The following is a 21,669-nucleotide window of genomic DNA, read 5'->3' as shown; positions in this document are numbered from 1 at the left end:
ACATAAGGAACGACAGTGGTCTGACCATCTGCTGTTCACTGCTGGTTTACCTCACACGTTTGCTTGGGTAGAGTTTGAGGCACTCAGTCCCAGTCCAGAGCATTGTCCCTCCCTTGCATGGGCACTCCTGCTTGCTCAGGAGGTGTTTTGAGCACAGGAATAGCAACAACTTCTTAAATAATGGCCCAGTAAAACCCAGTAAAGCCAACACGGTTGGCCCTTGAACCAAAGGAGAGCGGGATATTCAGGTTAGGAAATTCCACAATGGACATGAATGGAGTTCTCCTGGGCCATGAAGCAGTGCATGAGGGCTGGCACGGGTGGCACGTGATTGCCTTGCTGTAGAGCTCTGTAAAGCTTTCAACAGAGCCTTTGAAAGACGTCTATTTGAGGCATGCAGGGCTTAATTTGTCACCCAACGAACAGCAAAAGTCAGTGACGTTGGTAAGGGTGGGTGAAGGGCACTGGGGAGAGTACAAAGAACCAATTCTCATTTTAGTGCAGCCCTTGTGTATTGCCCCAGTTGTGTAAAAGGACATTGAGGGAAGCATTAAAATAGTTAATGGAAACAAATCCTTGCAATAAATTCATCTGCTGTATTGAACTCCCCTGTCCTACAGAGACAGTGTATTTCTTTTACCCTCTTGGTTCAGACACCTTTATTTACAGCTCCAGCTTTTGATGCCGTTCCCGAGTAATGTGCTGCTGTCTCCAGAGCACTGTTGCAGTGTTGGGGAAGGGCACGGATCCAGAGGCGGGGCACATCAGCTGCGGGGGCTGGCAGGAGCACAACTCTCGGCTTGCAGGGATGGGGGCTCGGTGGGGCTCAGCAGCCGTGTCTGTGCTTCACTCAGAGATGGTTTTCTCTGTGCCTAAAGCAGAGGCTGTTTCTTTGATATGCGAGTTTATGGGTTGGGGGGAGTGATGGGTGTGGGGAACAGATGGAGAAAGCACAGGGAAACCCAGTGGGTTAAAGGAATAAAAAGATACTTTTGTTGGAGTCATTACACCAGAAACAAGGAGCCTCTGATGAAGGAAGGTGAGCCTGAGGAAAGGGAAGGTTGTGGTGTCATTCATGGAGGAAGGGTTTATAAGGATTTCAGCCTTATCAGTTCAGCTTGAAAACCCAGATGTCGAGGAATGTGGAAATGGCGGGAAGAGAAAGGCACAGGGGGACTGAGCAGGGCAGGGAGCAGAAGGTGTGAGAGGCAGGGACAGGGCTGGCCATGAGCTCTCTGGGCTCTCCGTGGGCGAGAGGCAAGGGAGCAAGGATGGGAACAGAGGAAGAACTGGCGGTGACCTGGACAAGCAAACAAACCCTTGGATGGAAAGGGGTGTGGGTGAGGGGGGCAGGAGGTGACAGCACAGGGGAGGGCCACCGAGCAGCTCCTTTCACAAGAGCGGGACTGTCCTGTGATAAACCCTCAGCTGTCCTTGAACCTGTAAGATATCACTGACTCTCTGCCTCTTGCTTCAGCATAGGGGTCAGTGGAGTTTCTTGTTGGGAGTTGGAATTTGTGCCTGCGGAGTTTTGGGGAACCTGAATGCCTGAGCAGGGCAGCCAGCCACTGCTCCTGGGCTGTCCCGCTGCCTCGGGCCCCTTCCCTGGAGCTGTGCCCCAGCAGGGCAGCACAGGCTGGCTGGGCTCAGGGGTGACACACACGAGCTCATCCCTTCCCTGTCCCACAGGTGATGCTGGGCCCTGCTTGGTGCACACCGAGGCTGCCAGACCTGTGCCTCTGGCACCCAGGTGGCCCCTGGGGTGCTGGGGCTCTCTGGGAAGCCTGATGTGGAAAAGGGAGCTCAGCTGCCTCCCCGTGGGCTTTACCCAGGGGACACACATGCACTGAAGCATTAAAGCCAGGAGGTACCATGGGAGGGGATGTGGTGAAATCCTGCTGTGAGACCCTTACAGAAGGTATCTGTAGTTGTCCTCCCCGTCATTATCTCCCAGCTAAAGTAATGTAACAATTACAAATTTGGATTACCTGGAAAAGCTGCTGAAAGCAGGATAAATTATTAATTCCCAGGCTGCATTCTGAAGAATTAATTTCAGCACCACATATTGAAAATTCTCTTTCATGAGAAATAGCCTGGTTTTGAGAGCAGTTCTGAAAAAGTGAGATTCTTCCAAGCCACTCTATTGCATTTTCTGACAATTTTGTTTTTCCTTCAAACACTCTCCTTTAGCACACTCAGCTAATACACTCAAATTAGCAGTAGGAAGCCTACGTTTGTAAGAATTCTATCTCTGCACAACGTCCTGAAGGAATTGGGATTCCAGGGCAGAACTGTGGAAATTCTGAGCACAGTTAGTCCGTATCTTATCGGAACAGGCACGCTTTTCCCACGGCCTGGCCGCTTGCCAGAGCGACTGAGCAGGCGTGGTGGAAGCCCCCTCTGAATGGGAGAAGTAATCTTTCTGAATGGGTTTTCTGGCACAATTCCTGTTGCGTGTGTGGTTTATTGTTCTGGGTGATGTGACTGTATTTTACCCCCTAGATAAGTGTTTTAGGGTTGTTGGGTTTTTTTATGATGGGAGGGGTCCTGGGAAAATAATCAGATTGCTGGTTCTGTAAAATTCTATAGGCAAATTGTTTTCCTGTTGTAAGTGGTTTTCCATGTTAATTATGTAGCTTTTTGATGGTAATTTTGATAGAAAGGACAACGGCTGATTAACCCTTGAACTTTTCCACGCTCAAAGGGCTTAGTAATTAAAAAGAAGACCATTTTCTCTTCTTCAGGGCATTTTAACGAAGTGTTACTATGCCAATGCACGTATGTATATATGTATATTGTGTGTTCATACTGTAGTAATGCACTAAAGAGTGCTGCTGGGGTTGTCAAAACTAAAAGAAGTGGTTGCCAGTGGTGGCACATCCTCGGTTGTTGTAAATGTCCTCAGTGAATCTGGAGTTGATCCCTCTGTGCACCACAGTCCTGCTGTGGAGCTGTGCCAGCCTCTGTGAGCGGAGGATCCAGCCCTCAATATGTATTACAGGATAGTTAATGCGATGTGTAACCACAAAGTAACCGCAATACACGAAGAAGTTCTATTTTAGCACTGCTGGAGCAAAGAAATAACTGCTAATGCTGAAGACTGAAGTGCAAAAGATTGCTCAGTGGGGGAAGGAGGCAGGAAAAAATGCGTATTTTGAGTTAACATGTGTACAGACAAATTCTCACGTCCCAAGGCTAAGTTTTGTCTATAAAAATTCCTTAAGATTTGAGTCTTTGTAATTAAAACATAAAGAATAATTATCTTAAGCTCATATCTGCAGAGGAAGAACTGTGTATTTACTTATTCTCTGCCAAAAAATCTTTATAGCTGGAAAGACTAACAAAAAGGCATTGAAGTATAAGGAAGGGCCTTCTTTTTATTGAAATATATATGTTTTGTCAACAGATTCAAAACAGAGCAGTCACAACCATTTCTTTCTTCCTTTCTTTTTCAAAATAGGGGTGGGGGAAGCATCCAACTCCAAACTTAGTGCCTATAATGCTTGGAAGACATTATGATTAATTTTTGTCCTTAGGTTTCCAGATGTTGGATGTTGTCCCAACTTTTAAAGACCTCTAATGTTTAACAGGATATGTGCTGAGTGTAGTCTTTGTAACAGAGTTTTCTTTCATAACTCTAGGATCTATGAGAAAAGGTAACTCAGGAAACCACTGCAGATTCGGAGCTGAACCCCCAGCCTTCTAGGAAAGCAGCCAAGGTTGAACGTGCGAGGTTGGACCGGAGCCGTGTTCCTTCGGGAGGATGATGGCCAGGGCCCGGAGCTGGCAGCAGAGCCCTTGGAATGCCCTGCTCCTGGTGCTGCTGTGCTCGGGCAGCTGCCGGGCGCAGAGGGACTGCACGGGCGCCGAGTGCCAGCCCCTGGAGAACTGCATCGAGGACGTGCTGGAGGCCGGCGAGTGCTGCGCCACGTGCCTGCAGCACGGCTGCACCTGCGAGGGCTACCAGTACTACGACTGCGTCAACGTGGGCTTCGTCAACGGCAAGGTGCCCGAGGGACAGTCCTACTTCGTGGACTTTGGCAGCACGGAGTGCTCGTGCCCCAAGGGAGGGGGCAAGATCAGCTGCCAGTTCATGCTGTGCCCGGAGCTGCCCCCGAACTGCATCGACGCGGTGATGCCGGCGGACGGGTGTCCCCAGTGTGGCCGCATCGGCTGCCTGCACGAGGGCCACAAGTACGTGGCGGGGCACACCTTCCACATGCCCCCCTGCAAGGTGTGCCACTGCCCCAACGCCGGCGGGGAGCTGATGTGCTACCAGCTGCCAGACTGTGACACGTTCGCCTTGAACACGGCCAGCCCGGGGGACGCCGAGGACGGCGAGCCCGAGAGGCACTACGACGATCCCTACAGCTACGACCAGGAGGCCTCCGAAGGAGACAACACCCAGGTGGAGTCTCCAAAAAAGTACCGGAGTTACTCGTCCGTGGAGCACGAGAGCCTCAGCCAGGAGCAGGGTGAGGACTATGACTACCTCGCGTCCAGCATGGCTCCCTCGGCGCTGGCCCTGGCTGACGCCTACACCGAGGGCACGGCCGCGCCCGGCACCACCGCGCTGCCCAGGGGCCCCTCCGAGGTCCGCAGTGCCACAGAGCGCAGCGAGAGGAGGAGGCTGCCCCGCACCACGGCGGCCTCCCTCCAGCAGGTGACACGCAAGGAGGCACCAGCCACCACCAGGGCTCCTCCGCAGCACACCACGGCCACCACCGAGACACCCCAGCGCCTGGAGGAGCTGGAAAGGAGACCGAAAGGGAACAAAGAGAGGCACGAGCAAGAAAGAGCCCCCCACTCCAAAACGAAAAAGCATGCCAGGAAGGAAGAGCCAGAGAACAGCATGTATCAGGACTTGAAAGAGGTGAACTTTACAGAGCCGAGCTGGGCAAGATCATCCCATGAAACCCTCGAGGGGAATGATTTCCCCAAGGTGAAGTTCAGTGCAACAACCTCTCCGCCTGTTGCTCTCAAGGAAGACCGTAGCCAGTCCTCCCCAAAGCAGTCCCAGACGCTGTATCGTTACCATCCCGAGGAGGACGGGGACCCCAACTCCATCCACGCTAACCCCAGGCTGCCAGAAGGTAAGAGCTGCTCCCAGTGTAGGTGTCTGGAGAACTCTCACTCACAGTAACGTTGGTGCACATCCTCTGGTGTGTTGTTCTTACTGCTGCACGTGGCCATGGAATCAAGCAAACCACCACCAACCTTCTTCCATCCCTTCAGGAGGTGGTTTGTGTTTCATTTCACAGAACAGGTACCATTTCACTGTTGCCCACCTTGCTGTGATTTCACAGACAGTGGTTGGGGTTTTCTGGTATTTTAGCTTTATTTCAGATGATGATTTATTAAACTGGCATTTTTCTTCAGTTACTTGCTTTTAACTTATGTTGTGATGTTCAAGAGACATCTTCCTCTGCATAGAAGGATTTAATTAGTTAGTTCCAGTTACCAACTCAGTAATCACATTTGTAGCTTTTGTCTTCTTCTGGGAAGGAAGTGAAACAGTTGTGCTTTCTTCACTTTCTAAATAAAAATATTTAGAGCACTTGTAATATTTATCCCATGATTGAAAGCCTGTCTAAGCTCATTAGTTCAAGAACTTGAGAGATACACCCAAACACCCCTGAGGACTAGTAGGGAGAAAAAGGACTGTCTCTTGCTTTGTGTTTTCTTGGGGCTGGAAGTTTATGATGTTTATGATCAACTGTGGCATGTATACGTATTTCCTTCCTGCCTCTGGATTCCTCTTGACATCTGCAGGGAGTGTTGATTATATGCTTTATGCAGTGCTCATTACTGTAATGAATGCAAACTTTGTCGCTGTAAATTAGCGCACATACAGCTTGTACTTCCAATTCATTTTTCATCAAATCAAGAGCAATACCTCCTCTTTCAAGATGCGGCACAAAATGTTCTCACGAGACTCAGCTGGAGGATGCTTGCAGAGAATACTGATTAGTCCCTAGGCAGTGGCATTTCTCCTGTGCTGTGTAGGTAGCCCTTAAACATCTTGAGCTGTCCAGTCCATCTCCTGGGGAAGGTTAAGGCAGATGGGAGGAGGAGAGCAGATTGGGAGCTGAGACTCTTAAGTCCCAACACAAGCAGCACCTTGTGACTGTTCAAACAGAAGGTGTGCCAGGTCCATGGACGGAGATGGCAGCTTTTTCCTTTTCGTTTGACTTCCCTTTATTTGTTCCAGCCTACCTCAAAATCTGAGCTGAGCCATGCACCAAGGCTGTGTATGATACATGGGCCTGTTTCCTGGTGCCACATTAAAAAAGATGCATTTTTAAATTAAATCGCCTTTTCTTTTTCTTTGAAAAAGGAAAGATGGGTGGAGCACTCTGAAATTTTCAATGAGAGGGTTTAAGAAAGTCTGTTGCCGTGAAAGCGTTCAGCAGCAGAGCTGAGTACTGCATTTCAGAGTCTGCTTGGGTGATTTCCAGTCTGTGATTCCTGGGAACTGCTTGGCTGAGACAGGTCTGGTTGGGGGCTGGATTAGGTTGAGGTGCCTGGAGCAAAATGTGATGGATGGCATGTCAGGCATGAATTGTTCAGCTGACAGAAGCAGGCTTGGGGATCACTAGGTGCCATTTTCCCCTTAGCTGACATACCTACGATTTCCTTTAAATATTGCAGAAGTAGAAATGAAAAATAAATGTCCCTTGGGAGCACAGGACTCTGTGGGCTGCTGCTTCCCTGCCCCACGGAGCTGCTGCATGTTTTGGGAGCCAGCACCAGTGCCACCACCCACAGTCACTGACCAGTGGGACCTGGCCAGGCAGCCCCTGATCTGCCCCACCATTCCCATCAGGAATATTGGTGGAAGATCTGTATGGAACTAAGAGCCCTCTCCAGAAATGAGGGATCTCTCTTGCCATGGCTAGCACCAGCGCTCATGCCCAGGGATAGCAGTGTTTCCACTTGTTCTGCTGGTTTAATTGACGTGGTTGTGATTCATGTGAGTAGCTTCATATGTTTCAAGTAATAAAACACATACATCTTGTCTCTTGGTGACTCCTGAGCCAGTGGTAGAGGGGGAGTGAAGATATTAGTCAGACTTGAAAGAAAAATTAATCTCGCCTCCAGATACGGAACGAAAACATAAATTTTGTGCATGTATTTCCAACTATAAAATGACAGAATCTACCGGAATTGCCAAATAACTTCTTTTCTCCCTTCAGGAATCGTCAGCATGATGTAAACTGCAGCAATCCCCTGATTTTCAGAGCCTGTGAGGCTGTTGTGTTGTTCCCTAATGAGGCTGCAGTCACTCTGGCAGTGTGCAGGGTTTTGTTCGACCAGCTCTCAGCAGAGTGCTCTGGGGTACATTTCTGTGCCTCTATGGCCACTTCAGGTTTATTTTTATGTTTTGTTTAGTGTTTCTTTTCCCGCAGAGTTTAGAAAAGTTTAGAGAACCATGGGAGCTTCCACAGAGGCTTTCAGCCCAAGTTAGGTGGCTGTTGCATTTGTTCCTCCTATTTAGCTGTATGCTGGCTCCAGAACTCTGCTGTGGTTGGATCCTGATGCCTTTGGTTAAAAACCTGGCTTTATTACTTGTATTTTGTATATCTCGCATTGGTTTTATATGTAGCTGACTTTTCATCTCCCAAATCTCTGCTGGTTCATACGTGATCTAATGGTGGAAGCAACATGGAACACTTGGGTGCTCAGGAAAGGTTAACTTTGTGTTTTGGTTCTCTTTCCCCTTTTAGCATTGTTTTTCATCTGTAGTATTGCCCTGTGTTCACACCAGCCAGCTGAGGTGACCCCTGTGGCATCTCCTCTCGTGGACTCTGGTAATTGCCATTTGTTTGGGGATTTTCCCCTCTCCTTTGTTGGCTGCTCTGAGCTTTGCTGGACCAGCCCTTCTGCAGATGTTCTGGTGGCTGCCTGGGGCAGCAGCAGCACTCACAGCCCCAGGGAGGAGCATCCCAGAGATGGTCCCTGTGGGAGCTGGATTCTCCCTGTGCCGGGGGGGGAGCCAGGCTCAGCTCTGCGGGCTGTGGGAGCCCAGGGGTGTGCTCCTGCCTCCCCCAGGGATGGTGCCTCCTGCTCAGGGGTCTCCAGCCCCCCTGCTCTGTGCCAGCCCCAGCATTCCCTCACTGGGGATCCGCTCCAGGTGAGTGCTCTGGTCACAGATCTGGAAAAGGGACTGAAGAGAACTTCTGCAGCAGCACACAGGCCCTCTGGAGTTCTGTGCAAGTGCTGGTTACTGCATTCCTGAAGGAGCTGTAAGTGTACAGCAGAGGTAATTACTCAGCTGAGAGAGTGTAAATTAAGTACTTTCACCATGGGAAGGGGTGAGATTAATGGAGACTGTTCTCTTTATACAGTCTCTCTCCAAATATTGATCTTACCCTGTCACTTACTGCAAGAGCAGCAAACAGGGGGAGTTTTAATTTCTGTATTGCCTGTTTCCTCATCCTAAAAATGCCCTGATCAGGGGAGGGCTGCCTAAAACATATTTCAAGAACTTATTGTCAAATTCTGTTATGTTTTTCCCACTTTCTTCCATTTCCCCATGCTCTGGCAGTAGAGTGCTGTTCCTTGGATAAATGTAACTCAGGTAGCATGCAGCCTCATTGTGAATGTTTTATGATTTGCATTCTGGTTTTGGCAGGCTCAGCAGCAGTTTGGGTCTAGCTGGAACTGTCATGTTTCAGAGTGGAGGTGGTTTTCCACTTACTCTCCTCCACAGTTGGTGATTTTTTTTATGGTGGTGGCTTTTAGAGATAAAGATAATTGTTCTCGAACTGAAGTGAATTGCACCAATTTGTGAGCTGAGATCAGTGGATGTGAGAGTGGCATTTATTGCAGGCGAATCCTCATCAGGCAGGAGCTACTGGGAGGCTCCTGTGTAACTTCTGGGGATGTAGCTGAGATCTCAACCAGCTCATGTGCTGCGTGTGTGCTGATTCTGAAACTCATGGAGAAAGATGACCTTGGATTTCCAAACTGAGGACAAACAGATCCATGTGCAGGTCCAGGAGTTGGACCTGATGATCCTTTTGGCCCCTTCTGACTCCGGATAATCTGTGGTTCTGTGAAAGCAGACCTGCAGTGAGGGTTTCTGGAGCATCCCCTGAGCACACCCACGCTTTGTCCCTCTTACTGCCACCATAAAAAGCACTGGAGGTGGGAGAATCCCTGCATGGTCCTTCAGACACACACTCTATTTGCAATTACTTTGTATTTTTTGCTATCAGGTGAAGTGTTGTCTCAAATTCACTTGAATTACCTCAGGCTTAATCCTGTGTTCTTTACTTTATCCCAGTCCTTTCTGTAGCAGGAAGAAATCAGCTTTGAGCACTCAAAATAGGATATCTGAGGAATAAAAATAAGCCTCAGGAGACTGGTGTTCGAAGAGAAAAAGCCTCTGGGCCAGCAGGTGTGAATCAGCATGAATTGCAGCCCCGGGTGACAGTGTTCAGTGGTTTCTTTGGTAGCTGAAGTTCTGAGGTAGCACGAATGGGAAAGAGGCAGGCTTGCAGAAAGAGGAAGACAAAAATACTATAAAATTAAAAAGTGGCTATCTGTTCTGGCAAAAATGGCCTTTGTACTTTATTAGGCAGCCAGATGCTAGTTCAGGAGGAAAAAGGAAAATAATTTAACCATTTCTGTTAATGAAAACATCCCATGTAGGATGTGGGGGGGCTGATTCCTTCATGGCTGCTACTGCACAGTCTTCCCTGGACCCCTTCACTTGTCACCTCAGGCATGAATTTGGGAGCAGAGGGTGCAAGGAAAACCCAGACCTGCCCAAATGACACACAGGAGTGCACTCAGAGTAGTTGTCTGCAGACTCTGAAATAAACAGTAGCCAAGGTATCCAATGTCCAGGCACAGACGGCCAGGTGTGACCTGGCTCTCTGCTTCCCAAGCTCTTGCTTCCAGTGGATGCAGCAGTAGGTCTGTCTCAGGTGCTTGGAGCAGTCCCACGTGAGGAGCTGGAGCAGGGATCGGGGGCTGATGGAGCCCCCCAGTCCAGGCACGTAGGCAGCAGCAAATCCCAGTGTCCAGAGCTGTCCCAGAGTGTGCTTTTGGGGTCACTGCTGGTGCTTTGGGGTTTGTGCCTGGGGGATGTCTCTGGACATGTTGCTGCATGGCTGCTGCTTGCCTGGCTGTGTTTTGGGAACTGCTCTGGGTCAGATCCTGCTGTTGCTTTTCCAGCTGGCTGGGCTTCAGGGCTCTGCACTGGGAATGTTATTCCTTGCAAGAATTCCCCTGTAGAGCCCAAACCCTCCTCACCACAGCCCTTCTTCCATTCCTCACGTGTATCTTCCTTCTAAAACTGAGATATTAGCCACAGCTTGTGAGCTCCTGGCTACCAATACTTTTGTGTCAGGCTTTCTGGGGCTGTTTTGGTCCTTATCTAAAAGAGTATTTTAAGCCGTAGCTGTATATTGAACCAAGAGCTTGTGGTCTTTAGTTAGAGAGTATAGTCTAGGTGATCCTTTTCAAAGCTGCAGAGATCTGTGCAGTGGTGCACAAGCCTGGTATGCAGAATGCCAAGATTGGATGCCATGCTTTGCTGAAAGTGGTGTAGACTGTCACAGTCAGATGTCTGCAGACTTTTAAGAGCCAGGTCTTAAGTTCTCTTTTCAAACCCCAGTACCTGCCAGTCTAGTAAACAGAGATGTGTGAGAAGGTGGCTCTCCATCTTCCTGTGTTACTCTTAAAATTGGGGTAACAGCTCCTCACTTCAGTGTGAATCACTGGGGACCTGACAGGCAGGTACAGTCTGCAGGGTGGGACAAACGTGTGTTCCTGCAGCTCCTGCCAGTCTTGCCTTCATTAAACACCCTCTGAAGAGCACAGTTCTTGTCCCAGCTCTGGTGTGAAGGCGAGGTGCAGCCAGACCCTCTGCTGGTAGTGCATTATGCCCCGAGCTGTTTGCTGCAGCACAAGGAGTTACTCACACAGTTGGCTGCAAGCGTTCTGGAGAAGGAAATCCATTGTGTTCAGTGCTGGCACCGAGGGACTGTGCAGAGAATGGCTGAAAGTGGAACAGGATGAGGCATTCACACCTGGCTGGGGCGTGTAGGGGCGTCCCATCCTCCCTGGAGCACTGTGCTGCTGGCACAAACCCAGGGACAGTGCCTGCGTGGGACAGGCTTTCCACAGGGAACACAGGAGAGTTTTCAGATATCCTTGCCTTCACGGGGTTTAGTTACTAGGATAGTTTAAATCTCAAATTGTTGCCATAGTGCAGCTGGAGTTGGGCACCTAACCTAGGATGGCATCAAAATACCTCAGAAAACCCATCTCGTGTGCTTGCTCTGTAGAGGTAAAAATCATTATTTGTGCAAAGTCAGTGCCATCCATGGTTTGCAACAAGAACAGTGAATCTCAATTCTGAAATTCAAGCATGCTGCAGACAAAGTATGAAAATAAGATGGGAGTTTTCTTGTACAAATTAATTACCCACTTGAGCAGACGAGGCTGTTGGGCTCACCAGGTTTCTCAAGGGGACTCCATTTGCTGGTTATTTATAGTAGGTATCTGAGAGTATATTTTTTTTGTATGCATGATTGATACTCCTTCAAAACAGAATTTAAATGCGACTTCTTTGCAGTAATGTGTCTGTTACTCTAATCGATCACCCAGGAATTAAAACCGACTCTGAATATAGCTCCTTGTTAGAGAAAGGAAAGTATATAAGTAGTAATTCCTGATCCAAATTCTGTGAGACAATAACCTTTTGAACAGTTTCAAATATGTAGGCCAAATAAACGTAGCTTTCTAGCATATGCTTACTCATGAAAGGATTTGTAATTTCATTACCCCAGGCCTCACAGCGAGCAGTATCTCTTACCTCTCAGGGATTCTTAGGTAACAAGCCAGCAGTAATTGGAATTTTATAAAGATCCCCTTATGTGTGAGCAGGTTTTATGTTTTCTTGACTGTTCCCAGTCTGTCTGTGCTGTGCCTGAGGTGACCAATTCCCTTCCAAAGCCACCAGAAAGTCCTAAATTGCCATCCCAAAGCACCAGGGGTGTTTGCACTAAGCCAAAGGCTGACAGAGGGGTAGGAGAAAGAAGTGTTTGTGCTGTATTTGGGGCCAGCAAAACTCCTGTGCACGTTTTCCCCTTCCCTGCCTTTGCCAGGGGCCAGGGAGCTTCAGAGCCCCCCTGGATCCACCTGCCTTGCTCCACCACTGCCTGTGGGTGTCTGCGACCCACAAAGCACCCTGCAGGTTTGTAGGCAGCAGCATTCCTGAGTCACTGTGTCTGCAGCTGGTCACTGCCTGCTGGAATTGCTGGTTTCCCTCCATCCTGGGGTGCCCTGATGGTGATGGGGTGGCTGATGATGATGGGGTGGCTAATGAGGTGGTGGCAGTGGCTGGGGTGGGTGCAGGGGGTGGGAGGGGAGGTGGCTGCTCCCCCCGTTGCAGCTTCTCCAACGCTTCCCACAGCAGAAATGGAGCCATTCAGACAACCCCCCAGAGCAGTAACTCCTCCCTTCTTGTCTGAGTGCTGCCTGCTTTTGTGATGCTGTTGTGAAGCGAGGCCAACTGCATTCAGAAGGGCTCAGAGTTGTTTGACCATAGCTTTGAATTACCAAGTACTAAAATAAATGTTTATGGCTTCAACAGCTCTGGGTTTAAAACCTTTTAACACTGTAAACAGTTGCCTGAAAGGGGAGGATTTGCATCAGTAACTTTTAAAAGGTGTTGTAGAAGTTGACGCTCTTGTGAGCTATTGCTGTGTGTAAACTGTACATCTTGAAAATAATGAAAATCATCACATGAGATCTCGTAGCCTTCCTGCTGCCATGCACAGGGCAAGTGACTGCTTGCAGCTGCAGTGACCTGGACTGCCCAAGGAATAGGTGTGTATCAGTCTGAACACCCTTCCACCAAGGTTATTTGAACTGGGGACGTGAGGATGGCTCCGGGGTAAGGAGGGTGAATGCTTGGGATGAGCTTTATTTTGTATGAGGTCACTACGTAGAAATGTTACTTCTAGAAGAAAAATGTGCATCTTCTCTCCTGTGTTGCCATCTGGGCTGCACCTTTGCCTTCCCTGCTTTGTTTTGGCTTTGTTTTTTTGTTTGTTTGGCTGCCACTGGAGCTCGGTGCCGATTTTCCCTCTCCTCGTTTGCTGCGTGTCCTCCTGCCCTTGCCAAGGCCCTTGTGTGGCTTTGCAGTTCAGGAAATGTTCCCTTTCAGCTGAGGCAGGGCTCTGGGGGTGCTGATGGCTGTGGTTGGAGGTGGCTGGGGGGGGGCTGCCCAGCACCGGGACTTGGTGGCCCAGTGTGGGGGCCCTGCAGCCTGGAGTTGGCCACCAGGCATCGAGGACCAGTACAGGAACTCTTCTGGGAGAGCTGCAGGCAAGAAATGCGGGGAGACATGTCTCCAGTGGTGTAAGGGAAATCAGCAGGTTACCAAAATCCAAATCAACTGGAAAAGCAGGTGTGTGCTCAGTACAGGATGATCATGAGCGCTGCTGAAAAAGGACTGAGTACCAGATGGGAAAAATGGGTTTTTCCATGGATGTCTTACATAGTCCAGAAAAATTTTAGCTGATTTTATGCAATATATTCTGGTCTCAGAGTGGCACTGAGATGCTTTTTTTGTAATAATCCCCACAGCACCGTGTGAGGGCTCCAGTCTGGCACTGATCTGTTACAGCACTCACCTCCTCCGTACATTCTCTGTGAGCAGCAGCATCAGCTGTGTTTGGAGCAGGGGAGCTGGAGTTTGACTGGAGCTGGCTCAAAGGCAGGGAAAGAATTGAGAAGAAGATGAATGAGCTCTTGCAACAAGAACATCTGGCTGTACCTCAGTTTCCTTCTCTTCTCACCTCTCACTGCTTTTAAGTTCATTTCAGTCTGAGTCTTCAAAGACACTGTATGTGCTACTTACTGGAATAATTTCTGAGCACAAGTTAAATTGATTAATAGTAAAGAGTTACACATCTTGTATGAGGTGAATCTCCTAAAGTGCTTCTTGTACTTGTGTTCTGATGGAGACATCCTGCAGGGACTTAGGAACCAATTATATTTTGTCAGTGGTTTGTAGCACAGAATTTGTTCTACTCGATACCAAACCTCCTGCGTGCCCATGGCACATGGAGAAGACATTCCAGACACACAAACCTGGCTTTGGTGGGGAGCAGAATTCCCTGGAAGGCAAACACTGAACAGCAAAGCACGCCCTGTGCTCCGGCCGGCTGAGCAGGGGAGAGCAGAGGACTCGTGTCCAGACGTGTCCAGTGTGTCATTCCAAAAGTGAACTTCATGACTTTGAAATGAAAATGTATGAAAACGTATCTTTGTCATGAAAATGGAGCTTATATAATGGTTGTTTCTCATGGCTCTTTCCATCAGGTAAAAGAGTTCTTTTACGTTGTACAAGCAGAATGAGAAGCTTTGAGCGAGTTTAGTGGTGTTTAAGGAGTCTTCTTTTCTTTCTTTTATTTTTAATAATGATTGTGAGAAATCACTAGGAGGAAGACTTTTGGGTAAGAGTGTGAAGGCAATGCACTGTGTGCCTGGTGGCACAGAAAGCCATACACCCACCCCAGAGCTCTGCCAAGTGCTGTCAGGGCTTGGCTATCAAGCTTCCAGTTGATGGCTTTAAAGCTCCACTACACCCGACTGTAATTCTGCAGCTACGTCTATAAAACATCTTGTTTATGGCCTATAAGCAGCTGAAGATTAATATAGTTCTCCCTCTTATCCAAGAATCCTTCCTCTGCAATGTTCATTAATTTTCCTGGTGTTGGAATTGCCTTGCATGGAATTACTGGTAGTTTTCATTTCCAGATTCAAACCTACAGTGTTCTAGCCAAATGATTTTGTAAGAGATTCACTCTGAGGAACTGTTTTCATTGAAGATAACACACACTTAAGTAACGTCTCATGTAGTAATGATAAAATTTGTACTTTTCCTGGTTCTGGATCAAAGTTGGTAAGTGTTGTCTGAACTCATGTCTGAAATCAAAAGCATGGTGACCATTGGTGATGACTGGGCTTTACATTAAAGGTTCCATAAATGTTTAATTTCAGTCACTTTGGATTGACTGTGGTGGTTTTGTTGGTGGAAGATAAATACGGAGACTTTCCAAAACCTTGTGCTGTGGTGTCAGAAGTTTTGGATGATGCTTTAAAGTTATGAATGTGCTTTGCATGTGTTCTTGAAGCACAGACTTTTGCCTTGCTCAGCCTGTGGCCCTGGGAAAGTTTTCCTGGTAGTGTCTGTGCTCTTTCTCCTTCGTCCTTGGCCCCGAGGGACAAGAGGAGCAGGTTTGTGCTGTGGCATGGCCAAGAACCCGTTGTGGGACAGGCAGGGACTCTCACTGCCTTGGCACCAGGTGAAGCTAGCCAGTTTAGAGGAAAAAAAGAATTATACTGCTGGTTTTCTTATTCTTGAGGAATGTAACCAGCCAGTTAAAATGAACAGGAGCTTTTGCAGTCAGCCAAACCTGACTCCAAAACATTTGCTTTTCAGTGTGAGTAATTTGGTATGCAGAAAAATTGTGGCATGTGGCAGAGAGAGGCCAGTGTCAGGCTGAGCATTGGGACACTCCTGCAGGGAGGATGAACGAGTTTAACACTGCTGGGCTGACACTGAGCCTCCTTTAGCCTCCAGTCCCAAGTCCCCATTCTCACTCCAGACCGTGCAGAGAGCCAGTGCATCATCAGCACTGCTGTTTGTCTGCACCCCTTAAACCATGGGATCTGACCTTTATTGGGTAATATTGAAGTCTCCTCTTGGTATGGTGAACAGATTTACACAGCTTTGAAATCTGACCCTGCTATTTCAGAGAGAGTGCTTGCTGTTATTCAGCCTTTACATGGAGTCAGTAATGTTCCTTGAAAAAAGACTTTGAAGGTCAGACCCTGTCTCGTCAATGCCATGTTAACCCCATTAGTTTCAGTAAGGTATATACTCATTTTAGTTGTATTGGTCCTCTGGTATTACTTTAAAATGGTGAAGGGCAACGGTTAAGCATTAGAAATTCTAAAAATGAAATGCTGTCTTTAAGAAAGAGCTCCTTACATCTCACATGGACACACAGCAGTTGCTCTCACTTCACAAGGCTTCCTTTGCAGTAACAAAGCATTAACTTGTTTGTTACGTATTTTGGTCAGACTCAAATTCCTCTCCCAGAACTTACAGTTAATCTATAGTAAACGAATACCTCATAAACCATATGATCATTATATAAATACATTATTATAGCCATTTGTCTCTTTTGTTTGTAAATTCCCCAAACTGAATGTCTGGGTAATGGATGTTTATGGCCATGCAGCTGATAGCACTGGGCCCCTGGCGTGACACGGTGCTGAGGGTCACAAATGAGCTCCTCTTCCCATGACAGGCAGGAAAGGACTTGATGCCTACTCATCCAGCATCACCAAACACATTCCTTTAGGAAAGAAGAGCTGGTGATGATTGATTAATATGCTTCCCCCACCCTTGCCAGTGAGATTCTCACTGCTCTGTTTCAAATGTGGCACAGACAGCTTCAGACTCCCACAGAAGGTTAATCATGCACTTGAACATAAGTGTCTGGACTGTGGTCGGTTTTGTGCCATATGGTCAGTTTTATACCCAGAGTCATTGCACATTTTTCTAAGTGTTTAGCTTGAGACTTGTCCTTGTGTGCTGCATTCATACCAGGTCAGAATGATGCTTGTCTTGGAGCAAGTCTTGGCTTAGTTTGGTGTAGTCCTGGTAGTGGTGAAGAAATCTCCACAGCAGTTTCCCATTTTATGTTTTTTAATGGCGAGAAACAGATCTATATCTATATCTATCTATATATCTCATAGAATCAAAGAATCAATAAGGTTAGAAAAGACCTCAAGGATCATCAAGTCCAAGCTTTCTCTCTCTCTCCCCTGCAAGGTTCAGGAAAGAGTCCATTTCCTGGAGGGCAAGGGGACCACGCTGCTGACGTGGTGATTGATTCTGTTCCCAAAGATGAGCTAGGGAGGTTTTTTAACCCCCTCTCGTTTGTTTTGACTGGCTGTTTGCTGCCACCTTGCTGAGATTTTCCTTTTGCTGCTTGAATCCGCTCCAGATTCAGAACCTGGAAGCTGCCAAAGCTCATGGCAAGTAAGAGGGAGCAAGTGTTGGTGCAGTGCAAGGAGAAGGCAGGCTAGCAGTGGGTGCAGAGGAGCGATGGTTTTGGCGCAGTAGCCCATGGCACTCTCAGTATGTGGGTACGTGTTGCCTCATATCTGTGCATCCAAGGATGAAAAGCAAACTATCTGCTTTCATAACCTGTCCTCTCTCTGCTGCTCCCTCAGTTCTAGAGTACAGTGCAGGTTTGTCTGGCCCTGCCTCTCACGGGGCAGAGAAGGCAAAGTTTAACCTTTATTCATTCAGTATCTTGGTCTAATTAGGAGAAGGTGCTCCATGTGGGCTCCTGCAGCCCAGCTCAGGGGCCTGGCCATGCGTGCAGCTGGTGGAGAGTAGGAGAAAGCTGTACCCTCGTGTGTGGATGTGCAGGCTGAGCTCCAGCACAGGGTTGAAAGGTGGTGTTCAGTACAGACACTACCCACAGCATGCAGGATGAACGTGTCCATACAGCCAACACTGATGGGCACAATGGGCATGACTCTGTTGGGTATCCAGCGCCTTAAAAAAGGTGCAGAAGAGCTTCCAGCTGTGTGCTGGGAGCTGTGTGCTGAGGCTGGAAAATGCCTTTATCTTGTTTTCCCTCTTTCCTTATTCCCTGGTACTAAGACTTGGTTGTTAACTTTCAAACTGCTGAGCAACTTTTAACTACTTGTGTGGACTAAAAACCACCTTCATCAGAGGCTAAAATAGCTCCTAAATCCCCTGAATTAGTCTGGCAAGCAGTTCTACGGCAGTGATGGCTGTTGCCACAATTTATGTAATTGAAAATCAAATCTTTGTAAGCAGGAGTTCAGGAGTGGCAGAGCTGCTCCACAGGTGTGTGAGGTGCTGTGGGAATGCTGGCTGGCTCCATGTGAACACTTGGCATACAGACAGATGGAAATTTTTGCATGTCCCTTAAAAGCGTGGTGCTGCAGAGCCCTGGGGGTTCGGTCACTGGAGGTCAAGGCACTCCGTGAGGTGTCCCCAGTGAAACAGGGAGCCTTTGCTTGGGGAGCTGAGCTGAGCCCCAGGGCTCAGAAAATCTCAAAGTGATGTAAAGTAGGACCTGGTTTGCAAAGCAAACACAGCACAGCAAATGCATTTGTGATGTATCTGTAGCTTGATAACAAGTCTGTGTAAACAGACTGCACCTGGCTTCCTGCTTAGCTGCAACACTCGCCTGGCTTTTTCTTCCATAGCTGCCAGTTATGCAAATTGATTAATTTGATGAATTTCTGCCTTTTGTAGCAAGTCGTGTTCAGAACAAGGAAGAGAGTTAATCTAGCCTGAGGTTACAGTTGCTTGTCAAGTGTTGTGCTTGTAAAGAGATGAATAAACTCTTTGCAGCATGGAAATGTATGCCTTGGACATCACCTACAAAATTAAAGGAGTGTCAGATTCTACAACATGTTTCAGATAATCTGATATTTGAGGTTATTTGTAAGGTTCCATTCCCTGATGTCATGTGGCTGCCCAAAGCCATCATCACCTTTCATTTAAAAGATGTGTTTTAGAAAAATAGGAGGCTCACAGTTTTCCTCAAAGAGAAAAACAAAATCTCAAATGTTTAAAACCAAACAAAACCCACCCACCCTGTAAGGAGAGAGCAAATTAAAAGCGATCCTGCTCTGTCACACGCCGTGAGCTGTTAGAGGAGTGCGTGATGGGGTGGGCTGGGTTTTTTTGTCTATTTAACTTTCAGCCTGGAGGTGGCTAAATAGTAATGGTTTAAAATAGCCCCACAGTTGCCATAGATACTCATCTGAGTTGAAAATAGAGGTCTGGCTCAAGTTTGGAGTGTGTCCACCCAAGCCAGCCTTGGAGCGGGTGCTGGGAGCCGAGTGGGCTGGAGCAGCCCCACGAGGCTGCGGTGCCGCAGGGATTCAGCCCAGGATGGGGATGTGGGGATGTGTTTGACATCACCAGGCAGCTCCAGCAGGGCTTTGCTTGGGCCTGGAGACTGGGAAGGGAAAAAAAATCCTTCATGCTTCAAATGCTTTCCTCCCTTTTTTTGCCCCAGGAGGTCTGTAGAGCTGGAAAAAAATGCCATGGAATGCTGCTTTCCTGGCGCTGGGTTTGGTTTTTATTTGTAAAATGTTATGTGCAACAAAACAGCAGCAAATTTAAACTGGTTTAAATTTAAAAGTTCAGCTGGATGAAACCACCCTATTAAGGTAAATTTGGTTTATTTGTCCCAGGAATGTGTAGCAAATGCGTGTCTAATTACAGATAAGGCAACTGAGCCTTTCATCTTCTTTCAGTGAAAAAAACCTCTGCAAATACCATGGAAAATATTTTGTTGAAATGAATGAAGGTCTTTTCAAGGATTGGGTTATCACAGATGAGAGCCCCACTTGAGGGAATTGGCAATGTTTCTCCCTGTCCTCCCGCTTTGTGGGTGGCGTTGGGTGTTTTGGGACAATTGCAGCTGACTCTGGAAATGCCTCACTTTGAGATAACAATCTGTCCTTCTGCCTTTGGAGATCGCTGGTGTCATCTGTGGGTTTGGGAAGGGGAGGGCAGATCTGCAGTGCTCTGCTGAGGGTGATGGAGATGCAGGAGTCTGACTGAAAAGTGCACACGTAGCAATGTGCCATGTTTCCTCTCCAATTTCTTGCTCTGTAGGTGGTAGAGAATTAGTGCTTAATTACTTGCAGGCTGTGGACAACAACCAGCCCCCTTAAACTGTTTACATTTCTGGATGAGGCTGGAGCTGGGTATTCTTTGAGGTTCAGTCCTTCTCAAAATCTATGGAAGATTTTATAATGCTTGTTTATCTTTTATATCATATACTGGGATAAATATTTGTTCCCAAAGAGCTTTTATCTATGAAAAAACCCCAAACCCTGTTCATCCACGTCTACATCCCCATTATATGTGATAAAACCCATTCATGCCCTTCAGCTTCCCAGCCTGTGAAAAGGCCCAATCAAGAGGCTTGTGCAACTGGGGGAGTTCAGGACTGAGCAGAAAATCAGATCCAAGGTGGAGCTGGAGTTCTAGATGCTCTTGGATACAAGGAATTATATCTAGCAAATATCACTTGAATAAAACATTAATTTCCCATTATAAAACATAATGTTGCTCTGATAATGGGTCCTGTTTTGAGTAATCGTTTCCTGCGTCTCTCCGGTGACTCATCACAGCAGAGCTCTCATCCATTCTGCCTTGCAGATGCTCTCAAGCTGTGTATTCCCCATCTGACTCAGCTCCTGTGTATCAGCATCTCCTCCCATTGCTGGTGAGCTGTGGGAATGTTTGCCCGCAGAGCCCTTCAGCCTCCTTCCAGCCTGGAAATGACTGGTGCTCCTGGCTGCGCTTTTACATTTAACTCGAATTTTTAAAAAGTTTCTGGTTAAAAATTCACATTTCATATTTTCAGGTTGTCGCAAGTCTTGAATCTGGAACTGAGAAGCCCAGATTGCAGAAATGTGTGATAGGAACAAGTGTCTCTTCCTTTCAGGTTTTCAGTGAGTGGTTGCCTGTATAAAACATTCCTGGTGTGATGTGTGCCTCCTACAGCTGAAATTAAATTTCAAGGGGTTAAAAGTGATGGGGTCTAAGGCAAGGGTCTAAATGGAGACTGTGCCTCAGCCGTCACCTTTGTAGCAAGGCCTGAGCTTCTGCTACTGAGGTTTGTAGGTAAATATAAAGCTTTGAGAAGGCTGATTGGTGGGTGGTGAACTAAGCAACAGAACCACAGGATTCAGAGAAATCCTTGCTGGGAGATGGAGCTTGGAGGGCTGCAGTGCTCTGAGGTGCCATAAGGTCCATGCAGAATGTTCCACGTGTGAACTCAGAGCCCTCAGAGCTGGGGTAGAGCTGTGGGCAGGGCTGGCTGACATTTGTGTTGCCAGGGGGAGAGGTTTGCCAGCTCTGGGGGTACAGCAAAACCTTTCCTAACTCTTTGCCATTTGGGCTCAAGGAGAGGAGGGTGCAGGCATTACCAGGGTGTAACTCCCACTAGAATTACCATGGCCATAAGTAGACTTTTAAGACTTTCCTCTGCTTCTTGTTTAAGGCTACAGTGAATCGTGATCCTGAAGAAACACTGCAATTTTCTGCCAGGAGGCTGAGGAAGCAAAGACCTCTTGCACAGATGAGCCTTTCCTTCTCCTCCCAGTTACTCCCTCTATGCTGCTCTAGGTGAGGCTTGGGCTGGAGGTTCATTCCCCAGCTCCTGGGTAGTGTTGAGCCATGCAGGGGAGCTTTTTTTTCCTTTTTGAAGTCAACCTCACTCACCCTCCTGTGAGCAAAATGGAACCTGGTGTTTAATAAAGGCTGCACTACAGTGACTACATAACTGGTTGTGCTTGTCTCGGGCTTTCACTACTCGGGTTGTGCCCATGGGATTGGCGCTGCCATGGGGCTGCCCTCCTGTCACCTGTACCACAAAGTGTACCTGGGACTCAGGGCAGATCCTCTTTACCTTTAATTGACTTCTCCACTTCGTACTTCTGGCAGTTATTTAAGTTTCTTAGGTCATATTTGGGTAAAGTTTTCCTTTCCATACTGACAGCAGTTTCTAGTATTAAAAGTTGCACATGGATGAGAGTTTTCACTGAATGAATGATGACAGA

At 47.7% G+C, this 21,669-nt stretch overlaps 1 protein-coding gene across 3 annotated transcripts in view; it reads left to right on the top strand.

The window, feature by feature from the left end:
- FBLN2 (fibulin 2) overlaps window positions 1-21,669 on the top strand; it is a 98,711-nt gene that overhangs the window by 28,264 nt on the left and 48,778 nt on the right. For all 3 annotated transcript variants that reach the window (XM_017737345.1, XM_017737346.1, XM_008636020.2), the window contains exon 2: window positions 3,642-5,093. In XM_017737345.1, the coding sequence (XP_017592834.1) occupies window positions 3,764-5,093 (1,330 nt within the window). In that variant the 5' untranslated portion in view covers window positions 3,642-3,763. The remainder of the gene's footprint in view (window positions 1-3,641; window positions 5,094-21,669) is intronic.

This window comes from Corvus brachyrhynchos, unplaced genomic scaffold, assembly GCF_000691975.1.
Source record: "Corvus brachyrhynchos isolate BGI_N302 unplaced genomic scaffold, ASM69197v1 scaffold266, whole genome shotgun sequence".
NCBI lineage: Eukaryota > Metazoa > Chordata > Aves > Passeriformes > Corvidae > Corvus > Corvus brachyrhynchos.
This window is presented reverse-complemented; position numbering and strand designations above follow the sequence as displayed.